At 44.0% G+C, this 12,818-nt stretch overlaps 1 protein-coding gene across 1 annotated transcript in view; it reads left to right on the top strand.

Annotated features, from left to right (window-relative positions):
• Window positions 1-12,577, top strand: part of SEMA5A (semaphorin 5A) — a 549,553-nt gene extending 536,976 nt beyond the window's left edge. The window contains exons 21-23 of the mRNA XM_069556145.1: window positions 753-800; window positions 8,000-8,211; window positions 10,658-12,577. Of these exons, the coding sequence (XP_069412246.1) occupies window positions 753-800; window positions 8,000-8,211; window positions 10,658-10,777 (380 nt within the window). The 3' untranslated portion in view covers window positions 10,778-12,577. The remainder of the gene's footprint in view (window positions 1-752; window positions 801-7,999; window positions 8,212-10,657) is intronic.
• Window positions 12,578-12,818: the final 241 nt, after the last annotated feature.

Here is a 12,818-nt window from a genome sequence, read left to right on the forward strand (position 1 = left end):
TGCAATCAAGAATACCTTGTTCTCCTCCACTAAAGGAAAAAGTGGTCATGTTTTAGAGAAAGTTAGCGTAGGCCTCCTAAGGCACCTCAATCTTCCATTGTCTAGAACTTCAGGAGTGTTGATTATTGTTTCCTTTTCAACCATAGACATATTTTTAATTCTTGCTATTGAATGAAAAATCAGGAGCATTTCTGGACTCCTGAAATGGTGCGTATCCTTGGGAGTTAAAACATTTAGGTGGAGCTCTCCTTTTATTGGCATCCTACCTGTGGGTTTCACATAAGCATGAAAAACAGCATTGAATGACCTCTGAGTAGGGAAATTATTTGTTGAGGCAGTTTCCTTTGAGCTCTAGTGGAATGGTCTCCTCCCTAGGGAATGTGACAACACTGGTTTTGATGAGACAAAAGATCTGAGACAGAAACCCGGGAGGCAAACTCTGCAGTGTTCCACAGCGAAAATCTGCACAAACTGCACGCTTGTTTTGAAACAAGTGCCCTGATTTCAGTCTGGGAGACCATCGTATTTTCTCATTGCTATAATTAACCTCACCCCTTTGCAATCAAGATGACCTTGACCAGATGCATCTCAGGTTGGCTAAAACAAACAAATAAATGTGCTTTTAAAAAACAATCGATTAGGCTTTTGGAAGCCTTGACTCACGTAAAACTCAAAATCATTAGACACTTTGTAAATGAATCATTAATGTGATCTTCCTTCCCTTCATACATTGTGATTGAATCTTTTTCCAGAAGTGTCTGTGGCCAGATCCAGCAGCATAGAAGAGAAAAGGTGTGGGGGTGAGTTCTGCTTTTTAATTAATTCCTAGTTCATTTCTGATATTTTCCAGTCCTTTCTAATCTCATATGTTTCATGTGATGTTTCTGCTATTGACGAAGAAAAATAGATTAGAGGAACTCCTCGATCTAAACACATTTTATTTTGGCAGTAAAAATGCAAAGGAGTCTATATTTGATGTCTGCATCAGTGATTTTTACACTGGGTCCTTAGATCAGCAGCATCAGTATCACAGGGAACTTGATAGAAATGCAGGTTTTCAGGCCCCTCTCAATCTACAGAATCAGAACGTCACTGAGAGGGGTCTGGCTCTGTGTTTTATTAAGCCCCTCAGGTGTTTTTGGTGGATGTAAGCTTTATGATCCAGTGATCTTGGTATTAGCTACAGTTAGATTTCCCATGAGTAAAACAGAATTCAACCATTTTGTTTATATTTATAGTGTAAATCCATGGCAGCCAGCCTCAAATCTCCAAAGGGCTGATGCAATAAAACGATACAGTTTTATTTTGGGTGAAAGGTTAGACTTACATCTCTAGAGATATTTTTCAAACTTCCAACAACCCTGAATGACAGAAATCGCATTCCCTGGGTCAAATCCAGGATGGTTTTGGACTTTCCCATCTAGTTCTATACTGTCTGGACGGGAGGGGCTGGCTTCCATCGATCAGAGTCCAGCCGTTGTCCAGCTGTTATGGGGAGCCAGTACCCAAACACAAGACCAGTGTCTTCCCTGTGTGTAGGTGTTGACCATTCCTAGCATAATCTGTTCCAGCTGGGAGTCCCAGACAGCTCAGGTCAAAGGTCTTTGGTCTCTCACACTCAGAAAGAAGCTGGATTTTCAGAGGTGTGTTTTGGGGATGTACTTGTGTTATTAACTACACTGATAAAGAGTTCACTATCTGTTACACTCTGTGTACTTGGCCATCTGTTAATCCATTTGTTCAGTCGTGTTTACTGAGCACCCACTCTGTTCCAGTCTTGTGAGGGGTGCGTACTGTGAGAACTCTAATAGCTCCAACTCATCTGGAAAGAAATGACATATCCCAGGAGAGCCTTGTGCCCAAGAAGGGTGATGTCTGGTGTCTGACGTGGGTCAGTTCTCTGAGTTCACAGACGAGCAACCACTACCTTGGGATCTGGGCTTCCCCAGTGGCTCAGCGGTAAAGAATCCTCTTGTAATGCAGGAGACACAGGAGACTGGGGTTCGATCCCTGGGTCGGGAAGATCCCCTGGAGGGGGCATGGCAACCCACTCCAGTATTCTTGCCTGGAGAATCCCATGGACAGAGGAGCCTGGCGGGCTATGGTCCATAGAGTTGCAAAGAGTCAAACATGACTGAAGTGACTGGCACCCATACACCTTGGGATCCAGCTGCAAGATGAATGTGGGTTGGTTCATGGAAAAATTATTGGTGCTTTAGTATTTTTGGATCAGTTACTATGTGCTCAACACTGTGTCAGATGACAGGAGGTAACCTATTTCATCCCTGCAAAGTTTGTTCCTGTGGGTGCCTCAGCCCACAGTTCTTTCTGTAAAACCCTTGGCAATAGAGAATAATTCGGAAGTCAGCGTTTTTCAGGGTATAGACGGTTGATACTGGGCATATACAGTATGGCACCCCTGAGGATCTGGGGACCACACTCCATATTAACCAGTCTCTTTAAAGACCTTGCCACTGAATGTGGGTGAAGAGAAGCAGCTAATGAATGCTCCTCCTGGCATTTATGGTCGCTTCTGCAACAGACGGTCAGGTTGGGTCAGGTCGGGCTTCGCTGCCAGATGAGTGGTGAAAAATCAGTGTTCAGAGACTGTGGTTTGGGGAATTGTAGAGAAGGGATAGCAGCCACAGCTTTTATCTGCATTTTATAAACAGAAGGTCAGAGAGAAGAGGTTCACGGGAAGTCAAAGTGGAGCTGGGTCTAGATCCAGACAGTGGGATCCCATTGTGAGTGTTAAGCCCGGAGCACCTTGGGTTTCCAAGATGGCTCAGTGATAAAGAATCTGCCTGCCAGTGCAGAAGGTGTCGGTTCAATCCCTGAGTCAGGAAGATATCCTAAAGAAGGAATTGGCAACCCACTCCGATATTCTTGCCTGAGAAATTTCATGAGCAGAGGCGCCTGGTGGGCTACAGTCTGTGCGGTCACAAAGAGTCAGACGTGACTTAGCAACTAAACAACAATCACCCCAGGAAAAGAGTCCTGGTGCTGAGTGTCCCAGCAGAGGGTGTCTGGGGTCTGCAGCCACAGCATCTCTGTCCAGGCAACACTCTCAGACAACACCCAGGGTCCCCAGGGTGGCAGAGTCTATAGAGAGTGTCCCCATCTTGAGGGATTTCAAGGCAGAACCTGGGTGCAGCCAGCTGATGCTTCTGCAGCATGACTGACCCTCCAGGTGTAACACAAATTCACAAGCCACTTTCCTCAGCCGGCCTTCTCAGGGTAAGATATGGGAGTCCTGCCAAGACCTTGAACATCCAGGAGGACATGGCACAGAAGGCCCTGTTCTCTCTTTCTCTCTTGAGTCGCTCAGTCGTGTCTGACTCTTGCGACCCCGTGGACTGTAGCCCGCCAGGCTCCTCTGTCCATGCGATTCTCCAGGCAAGAATACTGGAGTGGGTTGCCATTTCCTTCTCCAGGGGATCTTCCCAACCCAGGAATCGAACATGGGTCTCCTGCATTGCAAGCAGATTCTTTAACAACTGAGCTAGGAGGGACAGAAGGCCCACTTCCATCCTAAGATTCAGCATTCGTGTGTTTGAGCCGGTTCTGCCATATGCTGCACCAAATCAAAGCTCGAGGTGCTATTGATTCAGTCATAGAAACTTTAATCACAGTCTTCAAAACTCATTGTCTTGGTCTTAGGCTGCTGACACTGGCGCAGCAGAGCAGGTGGGTAAGTGGTCATGTGTGCGGGCGTGCTCAGTTGGTCAGTCGTGTCTGACTCTTTGTGACTCTGTGGACTGTAGCCCTCCAGGCTCCTCTGACCATGGGATTTCCCAGGCAAGAATACTGGGGGAAGATACCATTCCCTTCTCCAAGGGATCTTCCTGACCCAGGGATTGAATCCGAGTCTCCTGCATTACAGGCCAATTCCTTACAGTCTGAGCCCCCAGGGAAGTCCTGGGGGTGAGAGGTCAGATGGGGCTAATGGTAGCGGTGACAAGTGAAAAAGATTACCTAGCAAGGAGTTTTGAGGATGTTGAGGGGACTTCACAGATAACTTTTTTCAGCTTATTGAAAAATCAGTCCAACTTTACACAGAAAATCGGCCAGTTGAGCCCACTGGGTAGTTGGTCTCTATTCTAGATTTACTGAACAAAAATAACAGCAAAAGCATATTCAAAGTGAAGTGCCACGCTAAGCAGATTCAAGAGATTTAATAGGAACAATTTTTCACTTACACAGAAAAAAATGTAGGCCTGTTGAAAGGTTCTGACTTTGAGAGCTATTTTTAGTTGCATGAGACACAGACTGTACAATCATCCTAGCGATGTCAGCTGGCCCAGCCTTCCCCAGGCACCTGCAGGAATGATTCACGTGATTAATGACAAAGTATCTGCATATGGAGAGAGTCATACATCTTCCCCATGTTATAATATAATACATTACTACTACAGCAGAAGTACTTTTATAAATTTAAAAGTACTTTATTGCCCAAAAAAGAAAAAGCTAACCATCATCTGAGCCTTTGGCAAGTCATAATTTTTTGCAATAGTAACATCAAAGATCACTGATCACGTATTACCATAACAGATTATAACAGTAATGAAAAAAAAGTTTGAACTATTGCAAAAATTGGTAAAATGTGACACAGAGGCACATAGTGAGCAAATGCTGCTGGAAAAATGGTGCCAATGGACTTGCTAGACAGAGTCCCCACCAACCTTCCAAGTGTGAAAAGCACAGTATCTGCAGCTGTGCTCTGTCCGCACCATCAGAACCCAGAGCAGCTGTACCTTGCATGCTCCCCTTTTACCCTCATTGGCTTTTGTTTACAAGTAGCTGCATATTTAAGGTTCACTTCCAGCCCCTTATCTATGTCTTGCCTGTTGCTTTGGTCTCGTTCTCTGAATATTCCCACAGGAAGGGCTCTTGTGAGCAGTGTTCTCCAAGTTGTGGCACTGAGACAACAGATTATTCTCCTTATCCTTGAAAGTCAGTTTTGCTGGATATAAAGAATAAAATACCTAGGAATAAATGTACATAAGAAGGCAAAAGGTTCATACTCAGAAAACTGTAAGACACTGGAGAAAGACAAAAAGATGGCAGAAACAGATGGAGAGATGTACCATGTTCTTAAATTGGAAAAATCAATATTGTGAAAAATGACTATTGTTTCCTAAAGGAAACTACAGATTCAGTGAAATCCCTATCAAATTACTAATGGCATTTTTCACAGAATTATAACCAAATTCTTTGACAGTTTATATGAAAGCCCAAAAGACCCCAAATAGCCAAAGCAAGTTTGAGAAAGAAAAACAGAGCTGGAGGAATCAGGCATCCTGACTTCAGGCTGTATTACAAAGCTACAGTAATCAGTACAGTACGGTACTGGCACAAAAACAAAACTATAGATCAATGGATTAGAATAGAAAACCCAGAGAGAAACACATGCTTCTATAGTAACCTAATCTGTGACAGAGGAGACAAGGATATACAATGGAGAAAAGACAGTCTCTTCAGTGAGTGGTGCTGGGAAAACTGGACAGCCACATGTAAAATAATGAAATTAGAACACTCCCTAACACCTACACAAAAACGAACTCAAAATGGATTGAAGACATAAATGTAAGACTGGATGCTCTGAAACTATTAGAGGAAAATATAGGCAGCAGAAGTACTTTTATCCCCACATGGCCTTGACCCTGGAGGGTCTAAATAGCTTAAGCATTGAGAAATGACAACAAGTGTGGAATCCACGCTTGCTTACCTTGAGGGCGGCTTTAGGGTTAGAGTAGAAGCTTCTAGTGGTTGCTGGTAGAATGGCCCTTACATACTTTATTCTACTGCCCCAGATTCAGCCCTAAAGGCTTTAGACAAAATCAGGAAAAGCCACAGATTTATTGATCCCTTTCACTTTGTTAAATCAGTGACCAAATGATCAGGACGTGAAAAGCTGAGGTAGATGTCAGGGAATGGGTGGTACTGTGGAATGTTCTAGTAACATCCTCCTGGATTATCCAGCCCCAGGTACTGAAGGCACCGGAGGCCTCTGCTAGGAATCATCAGTGTAGAGTTTCAGTGTGAGTGGGAGTACATTGGTTAAGGCTCCCAGAGGACAGAGCAGGAGGCTGCCCTTCTGCACCATCTTTATCCACCTCAGGGTGCAAATCTGGCTCCCAGGGCCCCAGAGCCCCAGAACGTGGTGTCCAGGAGGAGCAAAGGGGCGCAGCTTAGAGGGAGAAGCTTAGAGGGTTTAGAGATGGGTGAAGGATGCTCCACCTGTGCTCTGGATCCCAGATGAGGCAAAGGCAGCCCTCAGAGTCCTTGGGAAGGAGCCCAGGTGATTAAGGAACAAGTATTACAGGGCCTGCTGGGTACAGGGAACAGACTCGCAGGTCTCCTCTCCCTGGGGACCTCCCCACGTGACTCTGTCTTCCCACCCAGCATCCACAGTGGTACCCAGCAGGCATCTTCAGTGGTCCCATTTGAGTGCAGAGTGGACAGGTGAGAGAGAGCAAGAGTGATACTTGGCATCTGGTGATGCATGGAGGGGACATCTGGGAGAAAAGCCAGATCCTCAGATGTGCCCTGTGCAATGGAGGCATAAGGCCAGTAACCCTCAGGCACCTGGTTAGCATACATTGCCAAGAGAGCGGAAAAGCATTGAGGTCATATTTTGCTTTACCTGAATTTCAGTAATTTCAGCTTCACGGGCACAGCTCAGATGTCATCTTTATTTCCTAAAAGGCTTAAAATTTTGATTGTCGGGTGTTTTACCAACACACAGTGAATATCTCATTTTTTCTTTTGTTGTTCTTTCTCAGACATTAAGAGGCCTTGCTATGACACTTTGATACCACTCAAACCAATCCTATATTAGAGACATAAGGCCCTATCAGTTCATTTTTTCAATATTTTGTATTTATAACTCAGAATAACTTGAAAATGCTATTAAGTAGGAAAAAAGCACTGTATAAAAGAGGGTAATTTCATGACCATTAAAAGATCATATTTCTTTGACACAAATCCTTTGTTTCTTTGGAGTAAAGCATTTTACTTGTAAGATCTCCAAAATACAATGTGAGTGAAAAAAAAGGTACCCCAGGTGACATTTACAACATGCGCACACAGCATGTGAGTGTGCCTTGCGTCTCCAAAACATAGTACAGAAGATGGTGACAGTCGTTTCCACTTGGAAATTAAAAAAAAAAAAAAGACTTATTGTTGCCTACCCTTATGCCCTTTCTAATGTTATACAATATGTCCATATTCATATCCCAAAAATGTAGTGGAAACATAAGATTGATGCAGTCAGAGCACATTTTTAAACAATATGAAGCGATAAAGGAGAGGGGAAGTAGGCTCGCAGGTGAGCGGGGATGGGAAGCAGTGAGATGCATCCTTGCTTTGTTCCTGGGACACAGACAGGCTGTGTGCAGGGGCCCTCAGTCCCTTCAGGAACATGGAAAACGTGTTCCTTAGGAACCCCAGAGACCACAGATCGTGCTGCACTTGAGACAGAAGGACTTTCTTGTTCAAGCCTTAAAAGAAAAGAAAACGTCTCTCCTGGGGTGTGTGGGGACGTCCAAAAGCCTGGTTATAATCCATAAAAACATTGACATAAACTACACTGCTCAATGAGGAGAAGCGTTTTGGTGGCAGTGACATTTTTTATTTTTAAAGATTTTCTTTAAAAAGAAAGGCTTTATTGAATTTGTTATGGTACTGTTTCTGTTCTATATCTTATTTCTGGTTTTTTTTTGTTTGTTTGCTTTTTGTTTTGCAACAAAGCACGTAGGATCTTAGCTCCCTGACCAGGGATCAAACCCACACTGCCTCCCTTAGAAGGCAGAGTTTTAAGTGCCAAGCCACCGGGGACATCCCTGGGACACTTTAAAGGAGGGTCCGATGATTTCCTGAGTTTTGGAAGGAATGTGGTGCTTTCCCCTCGTGTCCTTCTCTTTTCCTCTGAGCTCACTGCACTGGGGAGGATCGTGTCCCTTTCCCAGCAGCCTCACTGTGGCTCTTGTCTCCTTAGAGTTCAACTTGTTCCACATGATTGCCGTGGGGCTCAGCAGCTCCATCCTAGGCTGCCTTCTCACGCTGCTCGTCTACACTTACTGCCAGCGGTACCAGCAACAATCCCACGACGCCACCGTCATCCACCCCGTCGCGCCCGCCCCTCTCAACACCAGCATAACCAACCACATTAACAAACTGGACAAGTATGACTCGGTGGAGGCCATCAAGGTAGGGATCGGCAGCCACTGCTGGGGCCAGGTGTGCCAAGGACGCAGGTGTTATCCTGGGGGCTGTCAGCAAAGCCCAGTGGTGGTGATGTAGGTCACGGGTTGGGGGCAAGGTGAATGACGTCTCTTATTTTTTCCGTTAATTTTTATTTGACATATTGAAAGACAGTTGATAAGCAATGTTGTGTTAATTTCAGGTGTACAGCAAAGTGATTCTGTTATATGTATATATGGTTTATAATTCTTTCCCATTATAGATTATTACAAGATATTGAATATGTTTCCCCTCTGCTGCTTCCCTGGTGGCTCAGACGGTAAAATCGTCTGCCTGCAGTGCTGGAGACCCGCGTTCAATCCCTGAGTCGGGAAGATCCCCTGGAGAAGGAAACGGCAACCCACTCCAGTACTCTTGCCTGGAAAATTCCATGGACGGAGGAACCTCACAGGCTACAGTCCATGGGGTTTCAGAGTCGAAAATAATTAAGTGATTTTGCTTTCACTTTTCACTTTGCTTTCACAAGATATTGAATATATTTCCCTGTGCTGCACAGTAAATCCTTGTTGTTTAGTTTGTGTATGATGGTATATATCTATTAATCCCATACTTCTAATTTTGTAAATAAATTCATTTGTATTATTTTTTAGATTCCACATATAACTGATATCATACGACATTAGTCTTTGTCAGGCTTACTGAACTTAGTATGAGCATGTCTGGGTCCATCCACGTTGCTGCAAATGCCATAATTTCATTATGCTACCTGAATTTCGATATTCCTATGAAGTTCATGGTTCCCCTTAATATTCCTTAGGGAGTATGTTGGTGCCCTCTCTCTGCTATGATGGTTTCATTCAAAATCCAGTTTCCTTCCCGTGTGGAAAACGGAGTTTCTTCAGCCCTTACAGCTTCAGCTAGTTGGAGGCTCTTATGTCCCAGGATCTGCAGGGTCCTCTTTCGTTTCTCTCACCACCATGGGGCCCCCACATGCATAGAGACAGAGCTGGGTCCAGCAGCCATCAGCACACCTCACACACCTTCTCAGAACCAAGCCCCCAGAGAATGAGGAGGAACATGTGTTTCCATGAGCAAGAATCTTCAAGGAGAATCCTCCAGTACCCAAGAAGGGAGCCCTTCTCAGTGTGACCCCAGCCCATCAGCTCACCTGTGATCAGTTGCTTCAAGCATCTGGAAATCATTTAGCTGGGCTCCTGTTCTCACTGAAGATCTAAGAGCCACTTAATCTGAAATCTTGCTGCTCTGAATGCAAAGTACCACTGTCCAGGCTCTAATGAGTCTTTCTAGAATTTTCTTCTGACTCCTTGGCCAGATAAATCCTACATTTGGGCTCTGCCACCTACCTGACATCTTTTATTTTGAGCCTCTCATAATTTACCCTCTACTTAGGATAGTTCAACAAAAGTACAGGTATGTGAAGTGAAAATTGCTCAGTTGTGTCTGTTTGCAACTCCATGGACTGCAGCCAACCAGGCCCCTCTGTCCATGGGATTCTTCAGGCAAGAATATTGGAGTGGTAAGCATTTCGCTTCTTCAGGGGATCTTCCTGACCCAGGGATTGAACCTGGGTCTCCTGCATTGCAGGCAGGTTCTTTACCATCTGAACCACCAGGGAGGCCCCAAAGTAAGGGTAACTGTTCTCTTAGTGAGAAAGAGCTTTTGTGTCAGAAATGGCTGCTGTAGAAACCGCCACCACCACAGTCACTTTCCCACAAGTGTAGAAAATGAGAAATTAAGAATCTCATGCGTTTATGTAAATGTGTTCCTTCAAAATCTTTTATCAATGTACCATGACAATCCAAAAGCTGCTTATACAGCTACTCAGTTATAAGTGGTAATACTCAAAGTGCTCATGAATTTGAAATCACTAGAGTCTTAGGTTTCCTGGAGGTTTCAATTTAGGTGTTCTAACTCTTGGAAATTTTCAGACTAAAGTTCAAAAGTAGACTTTCTGAGTAAAGCTCAAAAATAATCTGGACTGAAAAACCTACCGACCTCATTCTGGTTATGAGGCAAGTCCTCAACAAGGAAAATGATGTGCAGAAGCGTGTAAGTGAGAAAAGACATTTTAAAATAATGAAGGCTTAGGGGAGAGCTCCAATATACATACAGCAGGTTTTTTAACAACATTGCACTCCTTGGGTCCACTTATTTGCAGATTTTTTCAATATTAAATACTACTGTACTCCCCGATAGGAGGTTGGTTGAATCCAGGATGCAGCACTGTGGGTCCAGGCAGACCTCAGACAGGGAAGAACCACACGTATGGAGGGTTGACTATAACTTATATTCAGATTTTCAGCTTTGAGGAGGGTCGGTGCCCCTAACACCTGTGTTGTTCCAGGGTCAACTATAATCGTCTCCTGTTTTATTCTCTTTCTGAAATACTGCTTACTGAGTACTCGTAAATCTTCTATCTTATATTTTACAGGCATTTAACAAAAACAACTTGATCCTAGAGGAAAGAAACAAATACTTCAACCCACATCTCACCGGGAAGACCTATTCTAACGCCTACTTTACAGATCTCAATAACTATGATGAGTACTAAGAGCTCTGCTATTTTTGGCTTCTTGTAATTCCCCCAGTTCCTTAAGGCCTGTGCTCCCTGACTGCCCATGTCTCCAAGCCTTCAGAGATGGAGTGTGGATACATCTCAAGTGCATTTCAAGCCACTAGTGTCCCATTGCTGCCGAAGAGAAACGTTCTCAAAAGCAACAAAAATCGAAACATGACCGTGAAAATCTGGTCTGCAATTCTTGATGACTGTCTTTAATGAGCCATGGTGTGCAGTTTTGTTTGTTTTTATTGTGTTCAGTCCACTTTTTGAATAAGTTGGTTGCTTTTTTTTGAGCTTTTTCGTAACTGTACCACCCACATTGGAAGCAGTCCTTAGAAATATGAACAATCTTCTTGACTCTGAGCATAAATCTTAATGGTGATTTAATTCAAGAAAGCAGGCACTTTATATGAGAGCCTCCCCACCTCGACCTGCTTTATGGTATTGATAAAATGGAGAATATCAGTGTGGCCATACAAGGACTCACCATTGTGGTGCTCTCCATCTTCTCATTCTGGATGGTACTGTGTGTGTTTGGACTTGGAACGCTTCTCGCCTGAGGACGCCTGGGGATTCAGCCTGGCTTGCGTGTGCGGAGGTGCAGGCATGCGATGTGAGGTCTCCACCCTCAGCCTGCTGCCATTGCTGTGTTGTTCCCAGGCGAAGTGAGTGTAAAGAACGGAGGGACAGGCGGGATGAAGGGTGACTGTGTTCTGCAGCTCGCCATGAAGCTCGCCTTATTCTGACTTGTGGATTCCATGGCAGTTCAGGGAGCTCTTTGCCACACAGTCAAGGGAGCCTGCCTGTCTGGGCCATGGTAACATTCTGAAGAACCACTCTGTAAAATAACCACTTGTTTAGCATTTGTATAATAGATTCTGCACCTGCCCTCTCTCTGCAAAGAAAAATTTTGAACATTCATGAGGCCAATGAAGAAAGTATGGAAAGAACTGAAATATAATTGAAAACAACTTTTTTTTTTAATTTTCCATGCTACAGAAGGCATTGGATGAACTGACATCTAATGAAAAGCAACTTTCTATTTTCCATCTCCCTGATAGAACTAACGTATGGCCATCAGCCCCTACTAAGAGCATTAATGATGTGTAAAGCTGGCTTTCTGCAGCTTGTTGCTGTGTTTATTGAAGTGCTCCCCAAGTTCCAAGCTGTCATTTGCTGCCTCCAGCTCAGGTCAGGAGGTGGTGTTTAGCTTGGGTGCCTTTTGTTTTTTTATCTCAGTGCTGCCTTCCCACCCACCTACTCCCATTTCTCCCTGCATGGGGACAACAACATTTCAGAAGAAGTACCCTGAGAAATCAGGGTATCTGGAAGTTAAGGCTTTCACTGGTCCCAGTGTTCTGAGCTTCAATCATTCATAAGCATTTCAGAGTTATGATACTGTTCAGTGTGGTCCCCAGAAGGAAAAAAAAAAACAGGTTAAATTACTCACAAAAGAAAAATACATAATATATGGCAGTTGGTTGAATAATTTTTGAAAGTAACAAGAAGATTGAAACTATCTGTTGGATGCCTCTGGGTGTCATGATAAAGGCCTGGATGGACATTAAAAACATGTTCTTATTGATCAATGAACCTTCAGATCTGTTAAAATCTACAGTATGGGCATCGAGGGACACATGTATGTTTCAGCATACGTGTATTCACCCTATCTTATCTAAAGAAATTCAGAATTTTTATGCTTAGTAATGAATGTTGTTGAGTTCAAAACATTCTCATGTACCCAAATTTTCTGAAACAGCTCTACTAAAATAAAATAAAATCTAAATTGCAGTTGGGCTCTGGGAGGTCTGATAGATTTCAAATGAGTGATGTTCTGGGTCTTTCCAGTGGGGAGTCCATGCTGTATCTCCCATGTTCCCTTGAATGCTGTGTGAGATTGCTCTGTCTGAAGTCCACACTTGGTTTTCTGATTGTCCTTGGGCTGTGTTTTCCTCGGTCGCTTCACCCTGTCTCATCACTATCCGGGAAGACAGGTGTCCGCATCGGGTAGCACATTTAGTGGTTTTGTGAA

Source organism: Ovis canadensis, chromosome 16 (assembly GCF_042477335.2).
Source record: "Ovis canadensis isolate MfBH-ARS-UI-01 breed Bighorn chromosome 16, ARS-UI_OviCan_v2, whole genome shotgun sequence".
Lineage (NCBI taxonomy): Eukaryota > Metazoa > Chordata > Mammalia > Artiodactyla > Bovidae > Ovis > Ovis canadensis.